Source organism: Nicotiana tabacum, chromosome 4 (genome assembly GCF_000715075.1).
Source record: "Nicotiana tabacum cultivar K326 chromosome 4, ASM71507v2, whole genome shotgun sequence".
Lineage (NCBI taxonomy): Eukaryota > Viridiplantae > Streptophyta > Magnoliopsida > Solanales > Solanaceae > Nicotiana > Nicotiana tabacum.
The window spans coordinates 22975813-22996882 of record NC_134083.1 but is presented as its reverse complement, the minus strand read 5'-3'; the positions used below and the strand labels follow the sequence as shown (position 1 = coordinate 22996882).

General features: G+C 35.1%; 2 protein-coding genes and 1 long non-coding RNA gene across 4 annotated transcripts; all 3 read left to right on the top strand.

Annotated features, from left to right (window-relative positions):
• The first annotated feature begins 395 nt into the window (after positions 1–395).
• LOC142180266 (uncharacterized) lies at positions 396–1649 on the top strand. Its single transcript, XR_012708568.1, has 2 exons — positions 396–835; positions 1042–1649. It is a non-coding gene; the product is annotated as an uncharacterized LOC142180266 (long non-coding RNA).
• A 1807-nt stretch (positions 1650–3456) lies between these two features.
• On the top strand, positions 3457–9880 carry LOC107812265 (uncharacterized). Its single transcript, XM_016637321.2, has 10 exons — positions 3457–3706; positions 4617–4783; positions 4870–4934; positions 5163–5203; positions 5306–5394; positions 5488–5601; positions 6557–6634; positions 6928–6993; positions 7716–7793; positions 9528–9880. Exons 1-10 carry the CDS (start codon positions 3580–3582, stop codon positions 9633–9635), a joined length of 933 nt encoding a protein of 310 aa, XP_016492807.1. The 5' UTR covers positions 3457–3579; the 3' UTR covers positions 9636–9880.
• A 2599-nt stretch (positions 9881–12479) lies between these two features.
• Positions 12480–15877, top strand: LOC107812266 (transcription factor bHLH47-like). 2 transcript variants are annotated; one of them, XM_016637322.2, is made up of 5 exons: positions 12480–12619; positions 13285–13396; positions 14684–14802; positions 14941–15068; positions 15324–15877. In XM_016637322.2, the coding sequence occupies exons 2-5, from the start codon at positions 13332–13334 to the stop codon at positions 15735–15737; spliced, it is 726 nt and encodes a 241-aa protein (XP_016492808.1). In that variant the 5' UTR covers positions 12480–12619; positions 13285–13331; the 3' UTR covers positions 15738–15877. The 2 variants fall into 2 exon arrangements, with proteins under 2 accessions (XP_016492808.1, XP_016492809.1); XM_016637323.2 differs by having other exon boundaries at positions 13281–13396.
• The last annotated feature ends 5193 nt before the right edge of the window (positions 15878–21070 follow it).

The following is a 21070-nucleotide window of genomic DNA, read 5'->3' as shown; positions in this document are numbered from 1 at the left end:
TTGAGATATTTGCACGACTTATGTATAAACATTAGATTAAATTTAAAGGAAGGAATATAGAGCACATTCTGTAACACTAAGTTAGGTAAAATAGAAACAAAACCAGAATGTGTAACCTTGACTCTATGAGAATTAGGCAGAGTGACCATTACAGGTTTAGGCAGAGGTTTGAAATCAGAAAGAAACCCTTGTTGAAATTCATGTGTTCAGATACACCACCATCCATTATCCATGACTTTTCATCTATTTGAACAAAACTGGCATATGAGTTAAAGAATATAGCTATACCAGCACAATTGACATTTGCATATGCATCAGGAGTAACAACATTCTGTTGTCCCATGTTGACTTGCTGGAGCAGCTGCAACAGTTGAGTCACATTCTCTTTGGTAAGTGTCTGCACATCTGTAGCATTGATAGCTCCTTGCTCACTGCTTTCTCCTGAATTGAAAGCATTGTTTGCTTGTGCTGATCCATGAAATTTCTTCTGCTTTGTGAACTTAAAATCTGTAGGGAAGCCATGAATCTTATAACATTTCTTAATGCTATGTCCTGGCTTTTTGCAGTAAGCAAGGATACTAGAAAATTTCTTTCCCTCAAAACCTCCTTTCTTTCCTTTGTATTCACTGTATTTCTTGACCCCTCGTGACCGATTTGCTGCAATGAAAGATGCAGCATCATGTGTAACATGTATCTCCCTCTGTTTTTCATCTTGGATAACCAAGGAATATGTTTGTCCAAGTGAAGGCATGGGAGAAGACAAAAGGATATTGCTCCTGACTCCTATGAAAGAGTCATTTAGACCCATTAAGAACTGAAGCAGTTTCTCATCTTGGTGAGCCTTGAAATTCTTTGCTTTAGCACCACACTCACACTCACAAACACAGACAGAAAAAGTGTTTAGTACATCTAGCTTATCCCATAGGCTCTTGATTTTGTAAAATAGCCTGATACATTAGAATTACCTTGCACAACAACACTTAGTTCCTTTTGTAGTTAGAATAATTTTGCTCCATTTGTCTGACCAAACCCGTCTTCCAGGTCACTCCAAAGATCCTTTACACTTTGTGAGTACAAGACACTCTCTGTTATCGTGAGTTGAGAAATCATGAGAGCACCATGTCATTGCAACGAGCCCAGACCCTTTGAAGACCAGATTCAACACCAGGAACAACTAAGGATCCCCATCAACGAATCCCAGTTTGTTCTTGGCTAAAAGAGCTATGACAACAGTTCTCCTTCCAACCTCCATATCCTCTTATATCGAAGACTGAAGAAACGAGATTCATCCCTCGATAATCTGAGGGATGAAGATAATATGGGTAACCAGAATCAAACAACCCAGTTGTAGTGGAACCAACTGCAACAGATGTAGCTACAATCGGAGTAGCTGGGATTAGTCCATCAGTGGTCTAAGATTCAGTAGCCATTGTTGTAGTGAGAAGTTGTGTTTGAAAATTTGATCTGTAAAAAAAATGAGCTAGGAGAAGAAAAATATTAGAGCAGATTAGACATGTTATGATACCACGACAAAATTGGAAGAAAAACTTGTAGAAAAAGTTTTCTCTGTATATTGAATGAATTGTAATTTGTACAGTGCATGTATATTAACAAGAAAGAATGGAATCTAAAAATAACTTACCTATCCACCTGTCCCTATTCTATTTGTTCTCTTATAATAAACTAACAGATATGAAATAAATATTTACAGCTGATAAAACCTACTCAATATAACTCTATTAAACAGGCTCAGAACGTGTAGTGCCCAACTGGTATATCTGAAGCTTTGGGCCCAATTAGTGTAGTCAGAATATCTCCCTTTATATATGTGTGATTCACGTGTAAGCAAATGAGACCAAAACACCACATTTGATAAACATAAGAAACCTAGCCGCCTTGAACCACCGTGCAACCTTCGAGAGAAACACCACACCACCTAGAAGAACCATGCAATATAATGAATAAGACAAGAATGATGAAAAATATTTTGAATGTGGAAGATATGGCCATGTTCAATCACCGTCTCCGCCATACTGGTCCGAGTGGAGAGAACTTCACAAAGCCTACATGGAGAAAAAGCAATTATTAGGCAATAAGCAATTGTTTTCTTCTTTCTTTGAATTGCTTTTGATATATTCATTTCGTTATTTTCTTCCTCATTTCTATAAAAAGGTTGTAACAAAAAAAAAATAGAAAATTGATTATTGGCAGGATTTTAGCCAAAAAATTGGGCTTAGCAAATAAAAGCCTAAAAGCATTGACAATGGATAGCCAAATCATATTGAACAAACTAAAAACTATGAGAATTGAACCTAATTTCATACTTATCGGCTTTCAAAATCTAAATTTGTCCAAAAAGCACATATTAACCAAATATTCAATCTCACGAGTCCAAATGATATTATGACAAAAGAGTATGATCAACTAATCTCTTTAAACTAAAAACTCCTTGCTACCATTAGATAAATTTTGCCTCCATTTTACATTATTTTTACTGTTCAATCTGAGTTATCTCAAAATAATATTTTCTTTCACAAAAATTTCGGTCCAACAAGAGAAGTTAAAAACACCTTGTTACAGTACTCATAATTATGTAGCCTCAAAACAATTTTTATACAGAAAAAAGGATAATTTGTAGAATTGTTAGCCAAGTGTATAAGTGATGCCGAGACATTCAACTGGAACTGGGAAAAGAAAAAGACAAGCTCCATGACCCTGATTAGTTGCTGAAGATGACATTTTACTAGGGAATTTATCAATTCCTCTTACATATTGTTACCCGATGTCAATTTCCCATTTTACTATGATCCTCAAATAAGATTTTATAATAATCAAAAGCACCTTAAAATCATAAAATAAATTGAATACGATGATAAGACGTGGTAATAGTTTTAAGTAAAGGCACAAAGTTATTATACTGCTACTATATTTTAGAGGAGCCAATTGATTTTGTGGTTCATTGTATTTTTTTTTGTTTTTATAGAGTATTAATTATCTCAAGAGATCTTTATTTTATATACGCAAAAGATTAACAAATAAATAATATATAAGGAATTTTTGTAAAATCATTTTCTTATATTCAAATTGTAAAATTTATGTTGAACAATCTCCTTTTCTTTTCTAAAGTTAATGAATTTTGTTACTTATGTAATAGATTCGAAGTCAATTTCCAAAGACTTTTCATTCTTTCTTGTCCCTGAAAGAAAGAGAAGTTGAAATGCTAGGATAATTGCATCTAATTTCAGCGTGAATTTGGTATCTATTTACTAATATTTCGGAATAAAATTTGTTTACATAGAAACAAGACAAAGTCTTATCATTAAATCATTTGTAAATAATAATATTGAGGAATTGTAACGTAAAATCAGAATTATTGCAATAAAAAATAAAATAATAAGTGACTTTCAGTTAGAAATTATCGACTTTAATAAGTTGACAGGTGTTGGACCAGCGTGAAATGAATGAACAGTGGCGGAGAGTGAAGTTGGTGAGCTGACGCTAAGTGCTGATTTTTTTTAAAAAGGTAATGAATTGATCTGTGGCTGTGGAAAACTAAAGTGAAATTTGGGCAGATAATGAATGAATATAATCTGTTGGACTAAAATGGCTAGGGCTAGGAACTGCTCGAAACCGGTGATTTGGATCTGGTTAATCTCTGCCCTTACCTTCTATGCTCTTTTCCTTATGGCTACCCGCAATTCTACAGGTAATTGTAATGTAGATTATATTCATCAAGTTGTTTCCTTTTGATTTTTGTAAAAAATTGCTATGTTTTTTGTGCAATCAGATTTCCCCATGCTTATATCGAGAAAGTAAGTAATTAATTACTTAAATTGATTCTTTAGTTTACTAGTACTTTATTTCTTAATCTGAAGTACATCTTCTATATTACTATTTCCTTATCTGCTTCTCCGCCGATAATTTAGCTTCTTGTTATCCTTAATTAATTAGCTCGGATTGACTTTCCATATATATTAGTAGTATATATAAACACTCTTTCCATGCCTGAATTTATATATACTGAGATAGGCAGTGTAAAAGACAGAGATATAGATACATCTCAAATGAAGGATTTTGGTAACTGTAATTCTCTCTATGTAAAGCCCGAAAAGTGTTTTATTTATAAATAATTTTTTTTATTTTTAAAATATGAATAAAATAGTAGATTCTGACTTGAATTTGGGAGGCTTTTTGCTTATTTATCTAGATGAAAGTTGAGAGCGCGAGTTTTCTGTAAATTGCTCGTTATGCTTGTTTTATTTATGGTTGTTGTGAAGGAGTATTTTATTTATTTATTTATTTATTTATTTTTTATAAGTGGTTTTAATGGAAAGCATTCCTTTCCTTATATCAGTGATGGTACATTTAAATGCAGTGTCATTTTGAGTCTCCTATACTGAATCTACTCCAGAAAAGAAGGTTCTCTCCCTTTTTAAACGATGATGTTGGCAACACTGAATTCTGGTTTTTTAGCATGTAATCCAGAAGAAAAAAAACATCTTTAGGAACTAATATATGGAGAAACCATTTTATGTATCATAGCTAGCTATGTGTTAGACACAAAAAGAAGCTATTTCTGTTACTTGAATTGACAAATAATTAAATGGTTGGAACAGAATGGTCTATCTCAAATGCGGAGCAGAGGTCTAGATTGTATCATAAGATGGAAAAAGACTTGGAGGAGCACGGAGCTGCTTTCCTCAAACAGGGTGAAACTACTCAATCACTTACCCTGTCAGATCTGTTTACTTTCAAAGATGGAGTTGTCACTCCTGTACTCAAGGTTAATTTTACTTATTAAGCAGCATTCAGCCATATGCTCGTTTGTCATGTTTAACATGAAGGTGATTAATTTCCTTCTGTGTATAGGCTGCAAACCCCCCTGTGCGAGCAAATGTTTTGTATCTCAACCCAGAGTATTCTGTCCCTATTGCGTAAGTACTGCATGTTGATTTCTCTGGACAAAAATCTCCCACAAAAATTTCCATCTCTCGCTGAAGCAAAAACAGTTACGTTTAGTTACTCTTAAGAAAGCCAAGTTGGCCTATTTTGAAGGAGAACGTTGGCTACTTTACAATTTTGTTCAATTATGCATGATTCTACTTTGCAAATTGAACTTGGAATTCCTATATTCACACTTGTCCTCGTTTGTTTTTGTAAAGGGAAGCTGTGAGAGCTATATTCTCGCCACATTTTGATAAAGGTATGGTGTCTTTTTTAATGATTACTATTGGAGGAATGTGTTAAACGCTTATTATGCATCTCTTATTCTATCAATTTGGATGCTTATACGCCTGTTGCTTAGCAATTTGGTTTCAGAATTCTAGCTTATATCACTTTAGCATGTTCCATGCTTCACATCACATAACAGCCGTCCCTGCCTCTGAAGCACAGGTAAAAATGCTTTTGGATGAAACGTTAGTTTATGGCCTTTCTTCTCATTGAACTCTTATGTTGATGGAACTGACACTGTTAGTGTTTCCTCAGATTGAAGCTGAAGGAAATGCTGTTAGAGCTGTTTCTGATACAATCTGCCCACTAAAAATTTCCCTAGACAGAGTGGTTCTGACATCAACTGGGGTGCTAGTAGGTTGTTGGCAGGTCTTTCAAAAAACCCTGATCTTTACCTCTCTTTCACTTGATCTATCTCTCTGGAGTATTTCAGGAAGTCTTCAAAGTACTTATATATTTGAGATAAGCATACTGCTAGTGCGCACCACTACAGTTTTAGTTCTTTCCTCTATCCTGAATGTAGGACATTTTCAACTATCATTTCAAGATACAATGATTGTTTCAAACTTTCTTCTTAGGCATATTACTATGTCATATTACTTTGCCTTCTGGATATAGTCTTGCACTCTATGTCATATTACTTATGCCCGCAAAGAGATGATTAAGGACCTACATTACTTGGATCATTCATCTTCACCGATATCTATGTTGGTATGACATGCTATGGGTATCTTGTATTATTCAAAATACGGTAAGAATTAGCAAAGAAATTTGCACATTCCCATACCAGATACCACCCATACCCTTACTGGTAGACCATGTACGAATCCATGTAACATAGTAGGGACTTCAGATTATTATGTATAAGTTGAATTTTAGGTCTACTTTTCCAACTAGTAGTTTAGTCTTATATGTAAAAGTAGTGCTGTACCTATTATTCCTTTATCAAGAGATACATAGTTATATATGCAAGACATGCCTACTTTAACGATGTTCAATATAAAGGATTTGTATTTACCTGGGTGTATCTTGTGGCATAATTGAGACGCTGACTTTTTCCATGTACATGAATCACGACATCTCATCTCATCTCAATGGCCATAGCAATGAGTTATCCCTTTTTATTTATTTATGTTGTTTGTCTCCCCTTATTACTGGCTTATGATTGACTCAAATGGTACTCTACAAATGGTGCATCATTCTGCAATGGTCATCATATGCTGAAATCATTAAGTTGAAAAAAAAAAAAGATTCAAGGAGATATAAGTTGGTGAAATTGCATTCCCTGCCTTTTTACACTTTCATTTTATGTTTTCATTTGTAGGTGGACTCTGGAACTGATCCTGTAACTATCCGACAAAAATTGAGAAATGCTCTTCCGCATGCTCCTGCAAAGCAACTTGTGAGAACCAAACAAACCTTTTCTGCTTTACATCTTGGTGAAGATGCTAAAGTCTTAGCACTTCAACCACTTATTGCTAGTAAAGTCACATATTATCAAACAATGTGGGAAGTAAACCATTATGCACTTTAATCACAAATCTGTCATTGCTTACTGCATGGTTCTTCCCCATCCCCTCTAAGTTTTAGGACTCTTATCTTTGATTTATAAGTCTTGTGTTCTCAAGATAGAACTGTTAAAATAGTATGTCAAGATTTCAAGCATTTGCTAATTACACATTCTTGTTGCTGCAGTATGATGGTGTAATGCTTCATACATCATTTGCCAGGCTTCTGGGACACCCTAGCAGTTGGCCTGAGGTAGTTTAACACTAGCATCTGTGAGCTGTCGCCTGCATTTCAAGCCTTCCATTGTTTCATTAATTTTTTAATCCTAGAAATCACTGCTTAGTCCCCCTATGACACGTTGTTTTTGGTACTAAAAGGAAATGACTATTATCTAGAAGAAGTTATTAAAGTCAGGATGTTTAACACCTTGTCATAGTTCACAGAGGAGTTAAAACATAAGGGGACGAGGGAAAACAATAAAATCCTGATAGAGATCCTTCCCACACTTCCAGTTTGCCACCTAGTATTGAGCATCTTTCTATTGAGGGAGAAAAACATTTTTCTTGAATGTGAGGAGATAAGGGAAAACCCAAACTTTTAACTTGAACTGGCAGAATAAGGTTTTCTATAGATCAATAATGCTTGTTTAAAGGAAGTAAATTTCAAATCTTACAAGCTAGTCAAGAACATGACTGAGGGCGATTCAATTAAAGAGACTGTTAGCTGTTGTGGGAAATTGGCAACACAGTACAACAACAACAACAACCCAGTATAATCCCACAAGTGGGGTCTGGGGAAGGTAAATTGGCAACACAGTCTGAGGTCAAAATAACTACAATAAGACATAGACATCACTTCAGCATGAGCTCTTTTCTTTCGTTGCAAAGTTTTACCATGAGTATTATCACTTGGTTAATTTTCATCCAAGAAAATTATTCACTTGGTTAAGTGAATTTTTTCTTGTTTTTTCACAGGAAGCAAATAAGGTTTCAGAACTCCAATTTCTCCATGAGCTCGTGACTAGATTAAACAATAAAATCCACGGCACTAAGGTAATTCTTGGTTTTATCTAAATTAATCCTTATTGCCTCATAATGAATGCATTGACCTCCCCCCTGGTATGATGTGCTTGTCTTTGCCATGTCTGGAGCTCATGATTGTGCATTTGGAATGAATATGAGGCTTGCTTTCCCATACACTTCAATGTGTTTCTTAAAAGAAAGAAACAATTTGAAGCTTGAATTTCAGAATCTCAAAATGAGATGACAGTTTGCAAGACTTGCAGCAATATTGAGCATGTGTGGTCTTGTTGTCTCCCCACTTTCATATAGAAGCCAATCTTGCTCTCCGTTATTTTACCTAAAAATAACCTCCAAACTGATAATACAACTCCTTAGAGCTTTTTTGGGGGGAAAGTCATGTAGGTGAATAGCTGGGTGCAAAAGAAGTTGGGACATTCTTTGTAGACCTTTGATGAAGCAGTGGCTTGGGATTATATGACCTTGTAACATGGAAAATTCAAAGTTGCTGATTGCAAGAACATATGCTCTAAACATCCTGCAAATAGGATTCTCTGCATATAGAGCTTCTAGACCTTAGGAATTTGTTGTTTGGTTATTCATACCATAGAACTGCTCCAGGGCTAAGATGCTAAAATTTGGACCACTTATTAGACCCCATATTCAGTATATCATTTGCAGCTGCGAAGAAGCATATTTCTGGTTTAATAATTGGCATCTCTGTTGCTCTATATGTCGCACCAAATTTACTTAGGCATCTTGTCTTGACTTTGATTTCCAAGGTAGTAAACACGATTTTGATAATCAATGGCATTGACCAAAGTGGAGAAGATCAAGGGATGCTCTGTGTTGATAAGTGCCATTCCTGCTACTAAGTTTTCTTGTACTAGGGAACAGATACAATTAGATGGAGAGGAGATGGACTCGGAGGGATTTTTCAATCAAGAATGCTTGCAATCTTTTAGGTCTAAGAAAAGCACAGAGTGAATGGGTGAAATTGGCTGGTGCCTGCCACCTGAGGATAGCTAGAAGGCAGCCATTCTTTCGTTGACCTTTTTTCAATAACTAAGCACACTGGAGAGTTGGGAGACTCTGCTCTGTAGCCTCTGCAATGCTCATGAAGGGTCAATTCGACATCTCTCTTTGCTTGTTAATTTACAACGTGTATTTGGTACAGACTTCTACAACAATGTCTTGCATATAGCAGCTCATATTCGTAGTATATAGAACTTGTTTGGCTTAATCAAGTTACTAAGAGAAAGGCATTCTCTGGTACTGAAGTTAACCTTTACTGTGCAGCCAACTAGACACATAAGGAGAGAAACCCGAGACGATTCTAACCAGAATCTAAGTGTCTTAATATATTGGTTTCTGATATTTATCGTGCTACAATAATAGAGGGTCCATAGCTACTGTATTCCCAAAAGATAAGAGAAATGGAAACTAAGTTTTAATTGGGTTTTGGCCAACGTATCTTGTGACTGTGCCAGTATTTTAGGAACACTGTTCTGGCCTGCTTTGCATTGTTTAATTTTATCAGTGCCAAGGGTATGTCCTAGAGTTTTTGTACTCCACCCTTTAATTGTTCTCTTACAATTTTGCTTTTCTTTTTTGGGTGACAAAAGTGTTAAGTAATTTTTAATTATAAACCGAAAATTAAAACTATCTCGGTTTATCTTTTGCTTTCGAATATTCACTTTGTTCAAGAATTTGGTGGTTGATTTTGATTGGTATTTGCATTTATAATGTTTACTTCAATTGTTGTAGGCAACAGTCAGTGAGCTCTGGAATGTGGAGGAATATGACATATTAGCGCTTGCGTTGAATGGGAGAATGAAAGTCCGCAAGTTCCAGCTTGGCTGTTCGAAAGTGTGAATATTCTACTTATGAGAATAGGTTATTGATATGGCATAGACCTCGGTGTTCACCTATCCATGGGGATCGATCATGCGAATTCTGATGTACAGCTTTATTCAGCCTCCATTATATATTTAGGAGCATTAGAAGTTGGATATTACAATGTATTGTTTGCTCTTCCAACATTTCTACATGATACTTGAAAATCTATATATATATAGTTGGGGAAAAAAAGAGTGAGGTGGCATATCTCTTTGGCCAGCTTTACCATTTATCTTTATTCTCATTTTTTTGACTTTTTCCCACCTTTTCCTACTAAAATAATGCTTTTTCATCTTAAATCTTAAATATCTATCTACGTAACACATCAATAGAAAATAAATTAATTATTAATTAATGACAATAATGGTGCGGAGGCGCACAGTAACAACGGTTAACATAAATCACAATTTTTAGCAATTATGTTTTGATAAAAAACAGATTTCAACAGTTACAACTACCAATCAGATCAATTCCCAAACCAATTTGGTTCTTTCTCCCTTCCCATTTAAGGCCACTATTAAATGTGTGTAATTTGCTAACAAAGGGTCAAATATCTATATTATACCATTTGTCTTTCCAAAATCTAAATTCTCAGAAGTCAAGATTGGTTCTTGCCCAGCGTTATTACATCACAAAAACAAAATGTATGTACAACTCCTCTTTTCTTGACATCTTCACTATGAAACTGTAACTCATGAAGGGGATATTCTTTAGAGGCAAGTTATTTTTTGTTGTGGTAATAATATTCTTTTCCTTGCAATGTTTTCATTCGGGTTATAAGCATTTATTCATTCAACTGTATTAATTTGATAGCTTTTCTGAAACAACATATATGTTGCTCTACTGATTGGTGAAACCGGTCTATTTAAATATTTCAATTTCTGTTGGTATTCATCCTTTTATTATTATTTTTATTATCACTGGGGAAGTATCAATGTTTAATATATGGTGACATCTCTCTATTTCCGTGGGTCCCATAACAAAATAATATCATTCTTGACGTAGAAAGTCAGATGCAAATATGGAAGTCACTCTTAACATTAAGACTAACAAATCACATTGTCAATCAAGGTATGTTTAGTTAAGCTTTTACAATATATTTTCTCATGTTTTTTCCTAATTTTTGGGTCACGTAAAAGTTACAAAATCTGATTGTAGGTGTTTGAGGGTGAAAGATCAAGAATTTAAACTTTTCAAAGTAGTCAGTAACTTCAAAGTTGTCACAAGAGTAGAAATATTATGCTTTCACATTCACTTTTTCTAATATTGAAAGCGTAAATAGATCAAATTTTATTTAAAAGTTTTAGATCTTGATAGATGTTGCACTTTATACTGTGAAGCCAGCTGCTATTTAAATAAGATTTCACGAGCGGTTTTACGCGTGACAATTAATATATTTACTTACCCTATTTGATTATGTTCCCTTTAATGACTCTTGACATATATTGCTTTTTTAAATGCTCCATAAAACTATTGTTCTTTCTTTTTTGAAACTATTTATGTGGAGGAGGGAGGGGAGTATTGCAAGTGTTCTTGTAGGAAAAATAAAAGGAGCCTCCTCTATTTGAAATCGCTTTATTTTTTTCCTTCTCCTTTTCTGTTTATTTGCTTATATGGAGATAATTTTTTTAGGCAGGCAAAGGGAAGAGGGTGAGTTGCTTTTCTCTCTTTATAAGAAGAGTGGGAAGGAAATACAGATAGGAGCAAAAGAAAACATTAGTTAAAATGTTGTGTTTGTATTGATATATGGTTTTTTTATACAAATTTACTAGTTATACATATAAGTTTGTTAGTAGTCTGTGGTAAACGTTTGTAAAAGTGACAATCTTTGGTGTATGAGTTAAGAGGAAAGAAATCCAATCTCGGTCCCCCATTGTACGTTCTCTGGTCTCTCTATATTTGACTTTGTGCACAAAAGTCTTGTAAGACAGCTTTTTGCATTTCATAAACAGTTCTGAAGAAGTTAGCACCATATATTAAAACAAAAAAAACAAAACAAAACCTTTCTGTTGAAGTTAAGAGGAAAATAATGCAAGTTCAGTCCCTCGATTATTTGGTTTTTGCTTGTGGTCTCTCTATATTTGATTTTGTGTATAAAACTCTTATATGAGTTCCAACTTATGCATTTTGAACACATTATAAACAGATCGAAAGAAGTTGGCATTCCCGGGTGGGGGTGTGGGGGGTGGGGGGAGCTAAGGGAGTTCCTTTCTCTCAACGCGTACTTCATCCCTCTCCATTATGCCTCCTGATTATTGGTAACAAATGCGGTAGAAAAGATACCATGTAGCCACTCTAAAGAGTTACTATTTAAGAATTAGTCAATACGTTTTGAATTTCAGTTTTACAGTTCAAATTTTCAAGATAAAGATATCTTGAATTGTCCTGAAGTTAAGATTTTTAAATACTAACTAAATATCTTTGAGAATGGTTATATGTGTACTTGCCCCACAAATGCGCTATGCCCACTTGCCCCCATTGTAAGCTTGGTCTAATTTTTTCTAAGTAGGTACTACTAGTTAGTATGTATCTCTATTTTACCGGCTTAAGTGCGGAGTATCAAATTGTAATGGAGCCAAAGAGAAGATGTGATGTGAGGGGGAAAAAAGGAGGATAAAGATAGAGTTGGGTTAAATAATTGAAGAGAGGAGAGAGGAGGGTGCGTGTGACGTGTGTGAGCGTAAATATAAATATAGAAATGAAATGTATAGTATGGGACTATGGGCAAAGCGGCGAAGCGAGTGGTAAATGCAAGTACGGAACGTGTATGGTTTTGCTATTTGACAAAAGAACACAACTCGCGTGGCACGCTTCTCATGTGTTCCCCATTTTATACTCCCCACAAGCAGCTGCTCGCCACACGCCCTCCTCTTCTTACATAAATGTAATTTTATTTATGTAACTTCCCTAATTTTATTTTGCAACTCTCAAAAGTCAAAATATTCTGAAGAACCAAAGAGGTACATATCTCTCATATTTCTTTCTACCTGCTTTTAACGGATTCTTTTAGTTTTTCTTCATTTTAGCCCGAATTTTCGGGGGTCTCGTCTTGCTATGAATCTCCTTGGTTATTAATTTCATTTTTCATACTGATTTACTTCATTTAGGATGCTAATTCTTTGGGGCTTCTTTTACGAAATTCTTTTAGGTTTTGAATGTTAGTGCCGTACATATTTTACCTGGATCATGGAGCTTCTTTTACAAAATTCTGTTCTTGCTTTGGTGAACAAATGGGGACTAAATGCTTCTTATCAATAAATAATTAATTTTATAAATGGGGATTAAATGCTGTTATTTCCAACCAAACGTTCTGAAACAAGGAGTACTTATTTCTTTTAGGCTTCTGCTTCTCATGAGTTACCTCAATTTAATCAGTGAATGACGCTGGATTTAAACAGTACAACTTGTATTCTGCTGTTTAATAGCAAAACGTAGAAAAATGGATTGCAAAGTAGTGATCAGCACTCTCCTGAGTTTATGAAGTGTCAATTTTGTTACTTTCAAATGAATTTAGCTTGATAATAACACCTTGGTTACGTTGCTCGTCCATCTTTGATCAACCGGATATCTTATCCTAAACATAATACCTTTTCTTTTGTCCCCTTTTCTCCTTTTCATAAGACAGTCTGTAGCATTTCTTATCGACGCCTACAAGGTGGACTCAAATTAGAGATGGATACAGAAAATCCTCCAATAGTTGAAAAGGATACTACAGCTGTGGAGACTTCGCTAGATAGGTCAGTCCTTTTAGATCAAGTTCACTTTTTGTAGCATGAATGTCATATTGTTCTATTTTCTTCTGAAATTTTGCAATCTGCAATAAGCATGTGTCTTACCTTTTAATTACTTTTCAACTTACGATGTGATTTGTATACCAAGTTGATGCCAAATAGAATCTTATTTGAAGCTTGGCTTCTGATTTATATAAACTATTCAAGGGCCCTAGTAACAGATTTTGTATCCACATGGATGGAGTGAAATCTTGTGTGTCTGGATAAGGTGAGGATCCTTTTTTTCTTCTTTTTTATAACTAGAAAAGGTGCATGTGAATTTGTTGGCCTAGTTGAGGCGTGGATCTTTTTGTGGTTGATGATACCAGAAACTATTGTTTTCAAAAGACAGTTGCACTATACAAAAGCTCAAAACCACCTTACCCAATGACTCAATTTGTAGATATCTCGCCTTAAGTTGGAAGATATTATATGCTTCTTGGCAGTTTGCATTGTGATTTGGATGCTTAATTATATAATCCAAATAATTTTAGCTTTCTCTTTGCAAACCCTGTAATTTTTCAGCAAGAAATTTTAGTCCTTTCTGCAAGTTTGAACTAAGCAATAAAATCTTTTGAGTAAGACAGCAGTTTTTTCTAACTGCCAAAAGTTGATAATATTTGAGGTTCTGTTCCTTTTCATCTGTCAAAGAGATCCAGCTGAGCTATCACCCTCAGTTAATCCATCCAGTCATCTAGGCTTGCCGGGTAGAAGAAGCTGGACTGTTTAGTGAATACTTGGTGAATTGCTGGGTAGAAGAACCTATAGACCATTTAGTCATCTAGGCTTGTCAGGTGAATTGTTGTTTTGGTGATCTTTCCCTTATTGTTCATGGAAGGATCTGAAGATTTTGAACAGAATGCAGTCTTCAAGTTTGAGAGCCCATCGTAGCCCAGCTTCCCCCAAAATGAACTACCTGGAAGTTGTTACCCTGCTCTACAATGTTAATCACAGCATCGCAATAAAAATAGATATCTGGAATTACCTATTTAACAGGAAAAACGGAATCTGGAGTTTTGAATATAAATTGACTAAATTGCAAAAGTTCCTCCCAAAAATTTAGAGAATGTACTTCTGCCTCTTCATAACTCTGTTCTTATTTCTTTGGATCCGCATAAAGGTTTCCAAATATCAGTATAAGTACAGTAATAGTTTGTGTACTCACGCTCATATATTTATTTTGACTGCTCTACTGATCATTATCTGTGGCACTTCTACAGTGAGTCCTGATTGTGTAAAGCTCTCTTGTTACAGCTCTCATCTTGGCAAGAAGAATCAAAAGAAAGCCCCAAAAAGAGTTCATAAAGCTGAGAGAGAGAAGCTGAAGAGAGAGCATCTAAATGAGCTTTTCCTTGGTTTGGCTAATGCTCTTGGTAATGTCTTGATTGCTACTTACTAACTTTACCATTTTCATTATTGACAAATCCCAAACGTGGCTCCTCTATTTAATATTTCTACATTTTCAGTTTAGATATTGCCAATTTTTTAACAGAGATGCCTTGTTGTTGCAGAACTATCTGAGCAGATGAATGGAAAAGCCTCCATCTTGAATGAAGCTGCTCGATTTGTAAAGGACATGCTTTCTCAGATCAAGCATCTGAGGACAGAAAATACAACTTTGCTGTCTGAATCTCAGTATGTAAGTGTCCTAATTTCTATGAATTCTACTAGCTTGGAGACGCTGTACTTTGTTTTTCTTTCTTATTTTCTATGCATGATTGCTTCTGCCTTCATTCCTCATTCAGAATGTTTAAATCCACTCATTTGTAGTGTATGCATTTTAAAGTTATGACTGCTTCTTATTTATTCAGCTGTTACGCTGTTCTAATCTGCATTAGCGACTTTCTCGGATTTTACACTCTCATACATGTTCTTAAATCTGTCTTCTTGACAGCTGAGTGTGGAGAAAAAGGAGCTTCAGGATGAAACTTCAGCTTTGGAGGCTGAAATTGGCAGACTGCAGAATGAGGTCAAAGCAAGGGAAGCCGAGACAAATCTTGACCTAAATCTAGCTCCTCCTGAAATTCAGCACCCAGAGTTCGCCTCACACAATAATTATATGAGATTACCTGCTTCAGAACATGCGTTTCAAGACTCACAAATTATGAACCCTGCTTATGTCTTTCCCTTTAGCTCTAATTCCCAGGTTTATCCAGCGCCCGATGCTACAAAGTCCACGGCTACGCCCACATCTACTGTGAAGAAACCACAGCCCAGATATCCTACTCCAGCTGATGTATGGCCATCCCAAATCTTTGAAAAGCGGCCTCGGTTATTAGGACAGGAAGTTCAAGATGGTGCAAAATAATGTTAGTCTAGAAGAAATGCGGTATTCGTAGAATGGCATGTATAATTTGGTACTGTATATTTAGACGATAAGCAGCAAATTCAGCTATACTTTGGACTTGCAGCTCTCCATGGTATATAACCTTTCGTTGTTTTGATCAACGATAATCTAGTTATCTATCACGCGAAAGAGATAGTATCAGATCAGTTGGGAGCAAACATAGTAGTATTAGATATTAGGCCAACTCCAACCCTTACCTCCATTTTCTCCTCCAAAATGCAGGAAAGTTAGAGGGTGTTTGGATTGGCTTTCAAAAAGTAACTTATAAGCTAAAAGCCAAAAGTCATAAATTGGTAATACCCAACTTTTGGCTTTTGGCTTATTTTTGTACTTTTTATGCCTAAAAGTAAGTACTTTTAAGCACTTTTTATCATTTGACCAAACACCACAAAAATTAGGATAGTGTTTAAAAGACAATAAGTCAATCCAAACACCCTCTTACTCCAACCATTACTCCATTTTTTACTCCAAAAAAGAATATTCCATTTTATATTCTTCTCTCTCTTCAATATTATATTATTATCTTTATATAAATTTTATTTTGTTATTTCTAATAAAGAAAATCTATCTTTTTTTCTTTTTTACATATTCATCACATATAATTTAATATAAAATTATTTTACACCATAAATTTTTAAATAATATAATTTGTAAGCAAATATAATATATTATATATATTAAAGAATAATTCAAATAAAAGTGAAATCATTGAGATACAATATAATTCAATACATATTACATAATGGTAAAATTCATATTAAATATTATAATTTATAATAAAATTAACTTACAAATTTACATAAAAATAATAAATGTACGAAAATTAATTTATCAAAATTATGCGCTAAAGTTAAGATGTAAAATTAATATTATAAAAATATTACATAAATATAATTAGATATATATAAAAAGATAAGTTAAAAGAGTTAAATAATAAAAATAATAATAAAATGTGCATGAATAGTAATGGGGAGATGAATAGTGTCCCCATATTTGGAGGAATACTATTCATCTTCGTTTTGAAGGCAAAAAAGGAAGGATTGGAGCTCCATTATGGTAAAAGTTGCCCCGAAGAAATGGGGAGGTTTGGAGATGCCTCGGGGAGTAAAAAAATATGTTGGCAAACAAAACCTGTAAGTAGGCGTTTGACTTGACATCTACGGTTTAAATCTTAGATACGGATTAATGTTTGTTGAAGTCACTTTCAAATTATTGGTTTCTACGTGGCAAAATTAGTACTAGTCCATTCTATTTTGACAAGGTAGGACAGTAGGAGAGAGAAATGATTTCGGTAGTGTGAAATTGTATACAAGAATCGGAAAATCGTATCCAATCGAAAAAGTCAAACCAAATCGATTAAAAAATCTGACTATATTTGGTTTGATTTGATTTGGTATTGAGAGAAAAAATCTGAACCAAACTGACATATAAATATTTAATTTTAAGACTTTATATAGAATTTTATTTAAAAAATATATAAAAATATTTGAGATCTTCTAATGGGGTATAATATTTAATAGAACTATAAATTGCATTCATTTTTATTTACTTTAAATAATAGATTGTATCACTTTCTTATTATGTGTTATTGAAATGCGTCAATCATCTTTTTGTTCTTTCATATTCATATGTTATTATATGTTTTTCGAATTTGAAGTGGTATTTCGATAATCTAAAATTACATAGAACATACTATCATTATTTAGGTATCATATTAATTTTTATGTGTTAATTATTAAATTTGGTTAACCCTGGAAGCGTACATCAACCAAAAATTATTGGTAGACGACTAAGAAAATAAACTATTATGTGTTACTTAAAACAATTCTCCCATAAGATCACTTTAATAAATCATATGTTTGTTATTTTTTTTAATTTTTAGTAAACATATATTCAATTATCAAAATTTTATCTATAACTTTAATAATGCAAGATTGAAATAATATTCATTTAACAAAAAAATTCGAAAAATCCGACAAAACCGAACTCATCCAAACCGATATAATTGGATAAAATCTGAACCAACCCGATCCATATACACCCTTAGTGTCAATTATTGCATGAATCCTGAAAAAATGACAAGCGATCCCTTATGTTTTAATAATATAGTCTTTATATATACCTTTGAACAGTTTTTGTCCAATTTAATTAAGAGGGAGCACTTAGTCTCTAATAGTCAAATATATAAATAATTTAGAATGTCCAATATCAATGTGTTTATGCTTGATATCCATTTAAAAGATCAAAAGTGCTCAAAAATACATTTAAAGGATGAACTAAGATATATCCAAAGATAAGCAGCCAGTTTGTCATTTTATGTAGGAATTTGATCTTGCTCTAACTTTTTAAAGTTAGGATTTCACTAGAACCTACGAGAAGAAATCAAATTGCGGTAAAAAGAACAATGGCAAGGAAAGGACAAATGTACAAGTTCCGGAAGTTGGGTTGAGTTGTTGGACGGTCGCACCGAATCCAATATTTTATGCTACTTTATTGATTATCGACTATTTATTCTGCTAACTCATCTTTGTAACGTCGAGGTGTTTGCTTTAAAAAAAATTGAAGTTTACACTTCATGTTGTTTGGTTGAAAAAAAATATAACAACCATGGTCAGTATAATCTCACTAGTGGGGTCTGAAAAAGATAGTGTGTACGCAGATCTTACCTCTACCCTGGGGTAGAGAGGCTGTTTCCAATAGACCCTCGGCATCCTTCCCTCCAAGAACTCCGCACATTACTCTTGGGTGACTCGAACTCACAACCTCTTGTTGTTGTTGGTGGTGGTGTTTGGTTGAAAAAAAATCTGAAGAAAAATTTCAAACAAAGGCTATAATAAGTTGTAACGGGGTTTGATTTTTTGGGTACCCATTCCCACTTCTTCAATATCATATTAGCAACCTCCAACCTCATACAGTGAACTCAAGTCTAGACTTTAGTTCCCTTTTCTTTTTTATTTTATGTTTCCTTGTGTTTTTAATTTGACTCAATACCAGATCAAAAGTGAAGAAGGAAACGTAAGAAGCAAGCATTAGGCAAAATAAGTGCGGCACGGAGAAAGCCCAAGTTATACTGATATTTTTAGCTTTCATAGATTCAACTATATGTTCTCGTGGAGATAATTTCTCTCCATTTCTTTTTTCCTTTCATTTTACCGAAAACATGTATTTTCTTCGGTAATGGTCATGATCATGGATGTGACAATCATTGTTTACCCGAAAAATGGATAGAGTTGAATTTATACGCAGTTCCGAGGATATGTGGCGTAACTTGATACAAAATACAAGGATAAATAAAATATAAATGTAGATTGGAGAGAATGCAATCTAGATAAGGTTATCAAGAACAATGAACCTCAGGATTCAACAAATAGAATCAATCTAAAAAACTGAAAGAGCGATTCTTTACTGTAGAAGAATGTAGTACTTTTATTACAATGTAAGTCTCAGAAAACTTGTGCTACAAAAATGATAACCAAGCTCTTTTATAGTGGAGGGATTTGGCTCCAAGCATAATAAAATAAACATTCAGTGGGAGACTCATATTAAGTCAGCTTTTCCATAATTTCTGCCAAGATTCTCTCTAGTGGGATTGCAACGGCTTTTGTCTGCGAGCTCGATCTTGCTTAGAATCCTCAATTTTGGTTTGAGCTTGATTTCGGCTCGAACTTGTGATCTTGGTTCGGGACCGATCCTGGTTCGAGCCCTCGAATTGATTCAAGGTCAATGTTGGTTGGTCTCTGGATTATCAGCACGATAGGTCTACCCTGCATCATGGTTTGATTCTTATTCGAGTTTGATTATGCTATCGATCTCGACACGGACCGGCCTCCCCGGGTTCGAGGTTAGTTCGTCCCCCTTTCGGAATTTTACTTCGATACATCACCCTTCGAACTCGATCGGACATGACAAGGCTGAAATCTATTTCGGCCGTATATAAATAGTCCCCCCGTTTCTCAGAAAGAATATGGCAAGAAACGATATGATTTCCAACAGCTCGATCGGATTATATCTTGTCGTTTCTATCGGGTTCGACCATGACGCATCTGGTAGTTGTCTCGTCGGTTTAGTCTTTCAAGTCATTTAATGCATGTCAGGCGGTGGTTGGCTACTGCTGATACTGAACCGCCATCGTTTGAACCTATAAATAACCCTTACTTTTATCTTTTACCATTTTTACATCTTCTATCTTCCAAAATTTCCCAAGTTCTTCTTCGTACTCTCCAACTTACCAGTAAAGCTGTGATTTCTTTCCGCAAAAACCCCTCTTCAATTCTATCAAATCTCTGTTACTTTCTTCTATTCCTTACTTTTGAATTCAAAAATGACGAAAACATCGCAAACCATCCCTCAGAAAGAGAAGGCTTCATCTTCACAGTGTGTCGCCGATGAGACACGGCAGAACCACGGCCTGAGGAGTGTGTTCCCGGGGCGTGTGTCCTTACTTCAGATTTTAAGGTTGATAAAGGTTCATCGGTCCCTGGCCGGTATGAGCCGGTATCGAGGTACATGTGTTCGATAACCGAGAAGCACCTCGATCTATTAAAGAAGGATTGCAATTTGGGTGAAAAAGAAGTAATAATACCTACCCCTGACGAAGATATCACTTCTTACGTGAAAGGGTTTTTGAATGTATATACTTACCCTTTCACTTTGGGTCCCCTCGATTCCGTCATTATTGACTTCTGTCGACAATATCAAGTAACCCTAGGCCAGGTTCATCCTTCTTTGTGGCGGATCGTTATCCTGATCCGATATTTTGTGAGCAAAATCGAGGGGATGTCGTTCACCCTCGATCATCTTATCCGGTTGTACCGTCCCCAGTGTCGGGCTACCAAGGCTCTGTTCTCGAGTATTGACGAGGACAGGGACCGGGGCTGGATGGGCAGGTTCGTTCGAGTAAGGACTTCGGACCTGATTCCGACTGAAAAAATGCCCTTTCCCGAGGAGTGGAATATGAAACGTAAGTGTGATCTTGTTGTTACTTCTATTTTGTTCTTCCATTTATTCTCTTATCGAAACTCCTCCTTTTGTGATGTAGCGGTTCCCTGGATGCCCGGAGCGGTTCCCGATCTCAAGAACTGGGTACGAGCTCTTGTTTCGACCTCCACATACGCCGAACGCTCATGGCGTTATTTGTCAAAGGGTCGGTGGGAGGCCAAAAATCACGGTAAGCTCATTTCTCGGACTCTAATGATCCGAACGAGGCATTTCTCAAAATATTTTTTATAAGGTTTCCCATATGCAGGTTTGGGTAAAGACGCGGTCTTGAGGCCCCTGTCCAATAAGGAGGATGT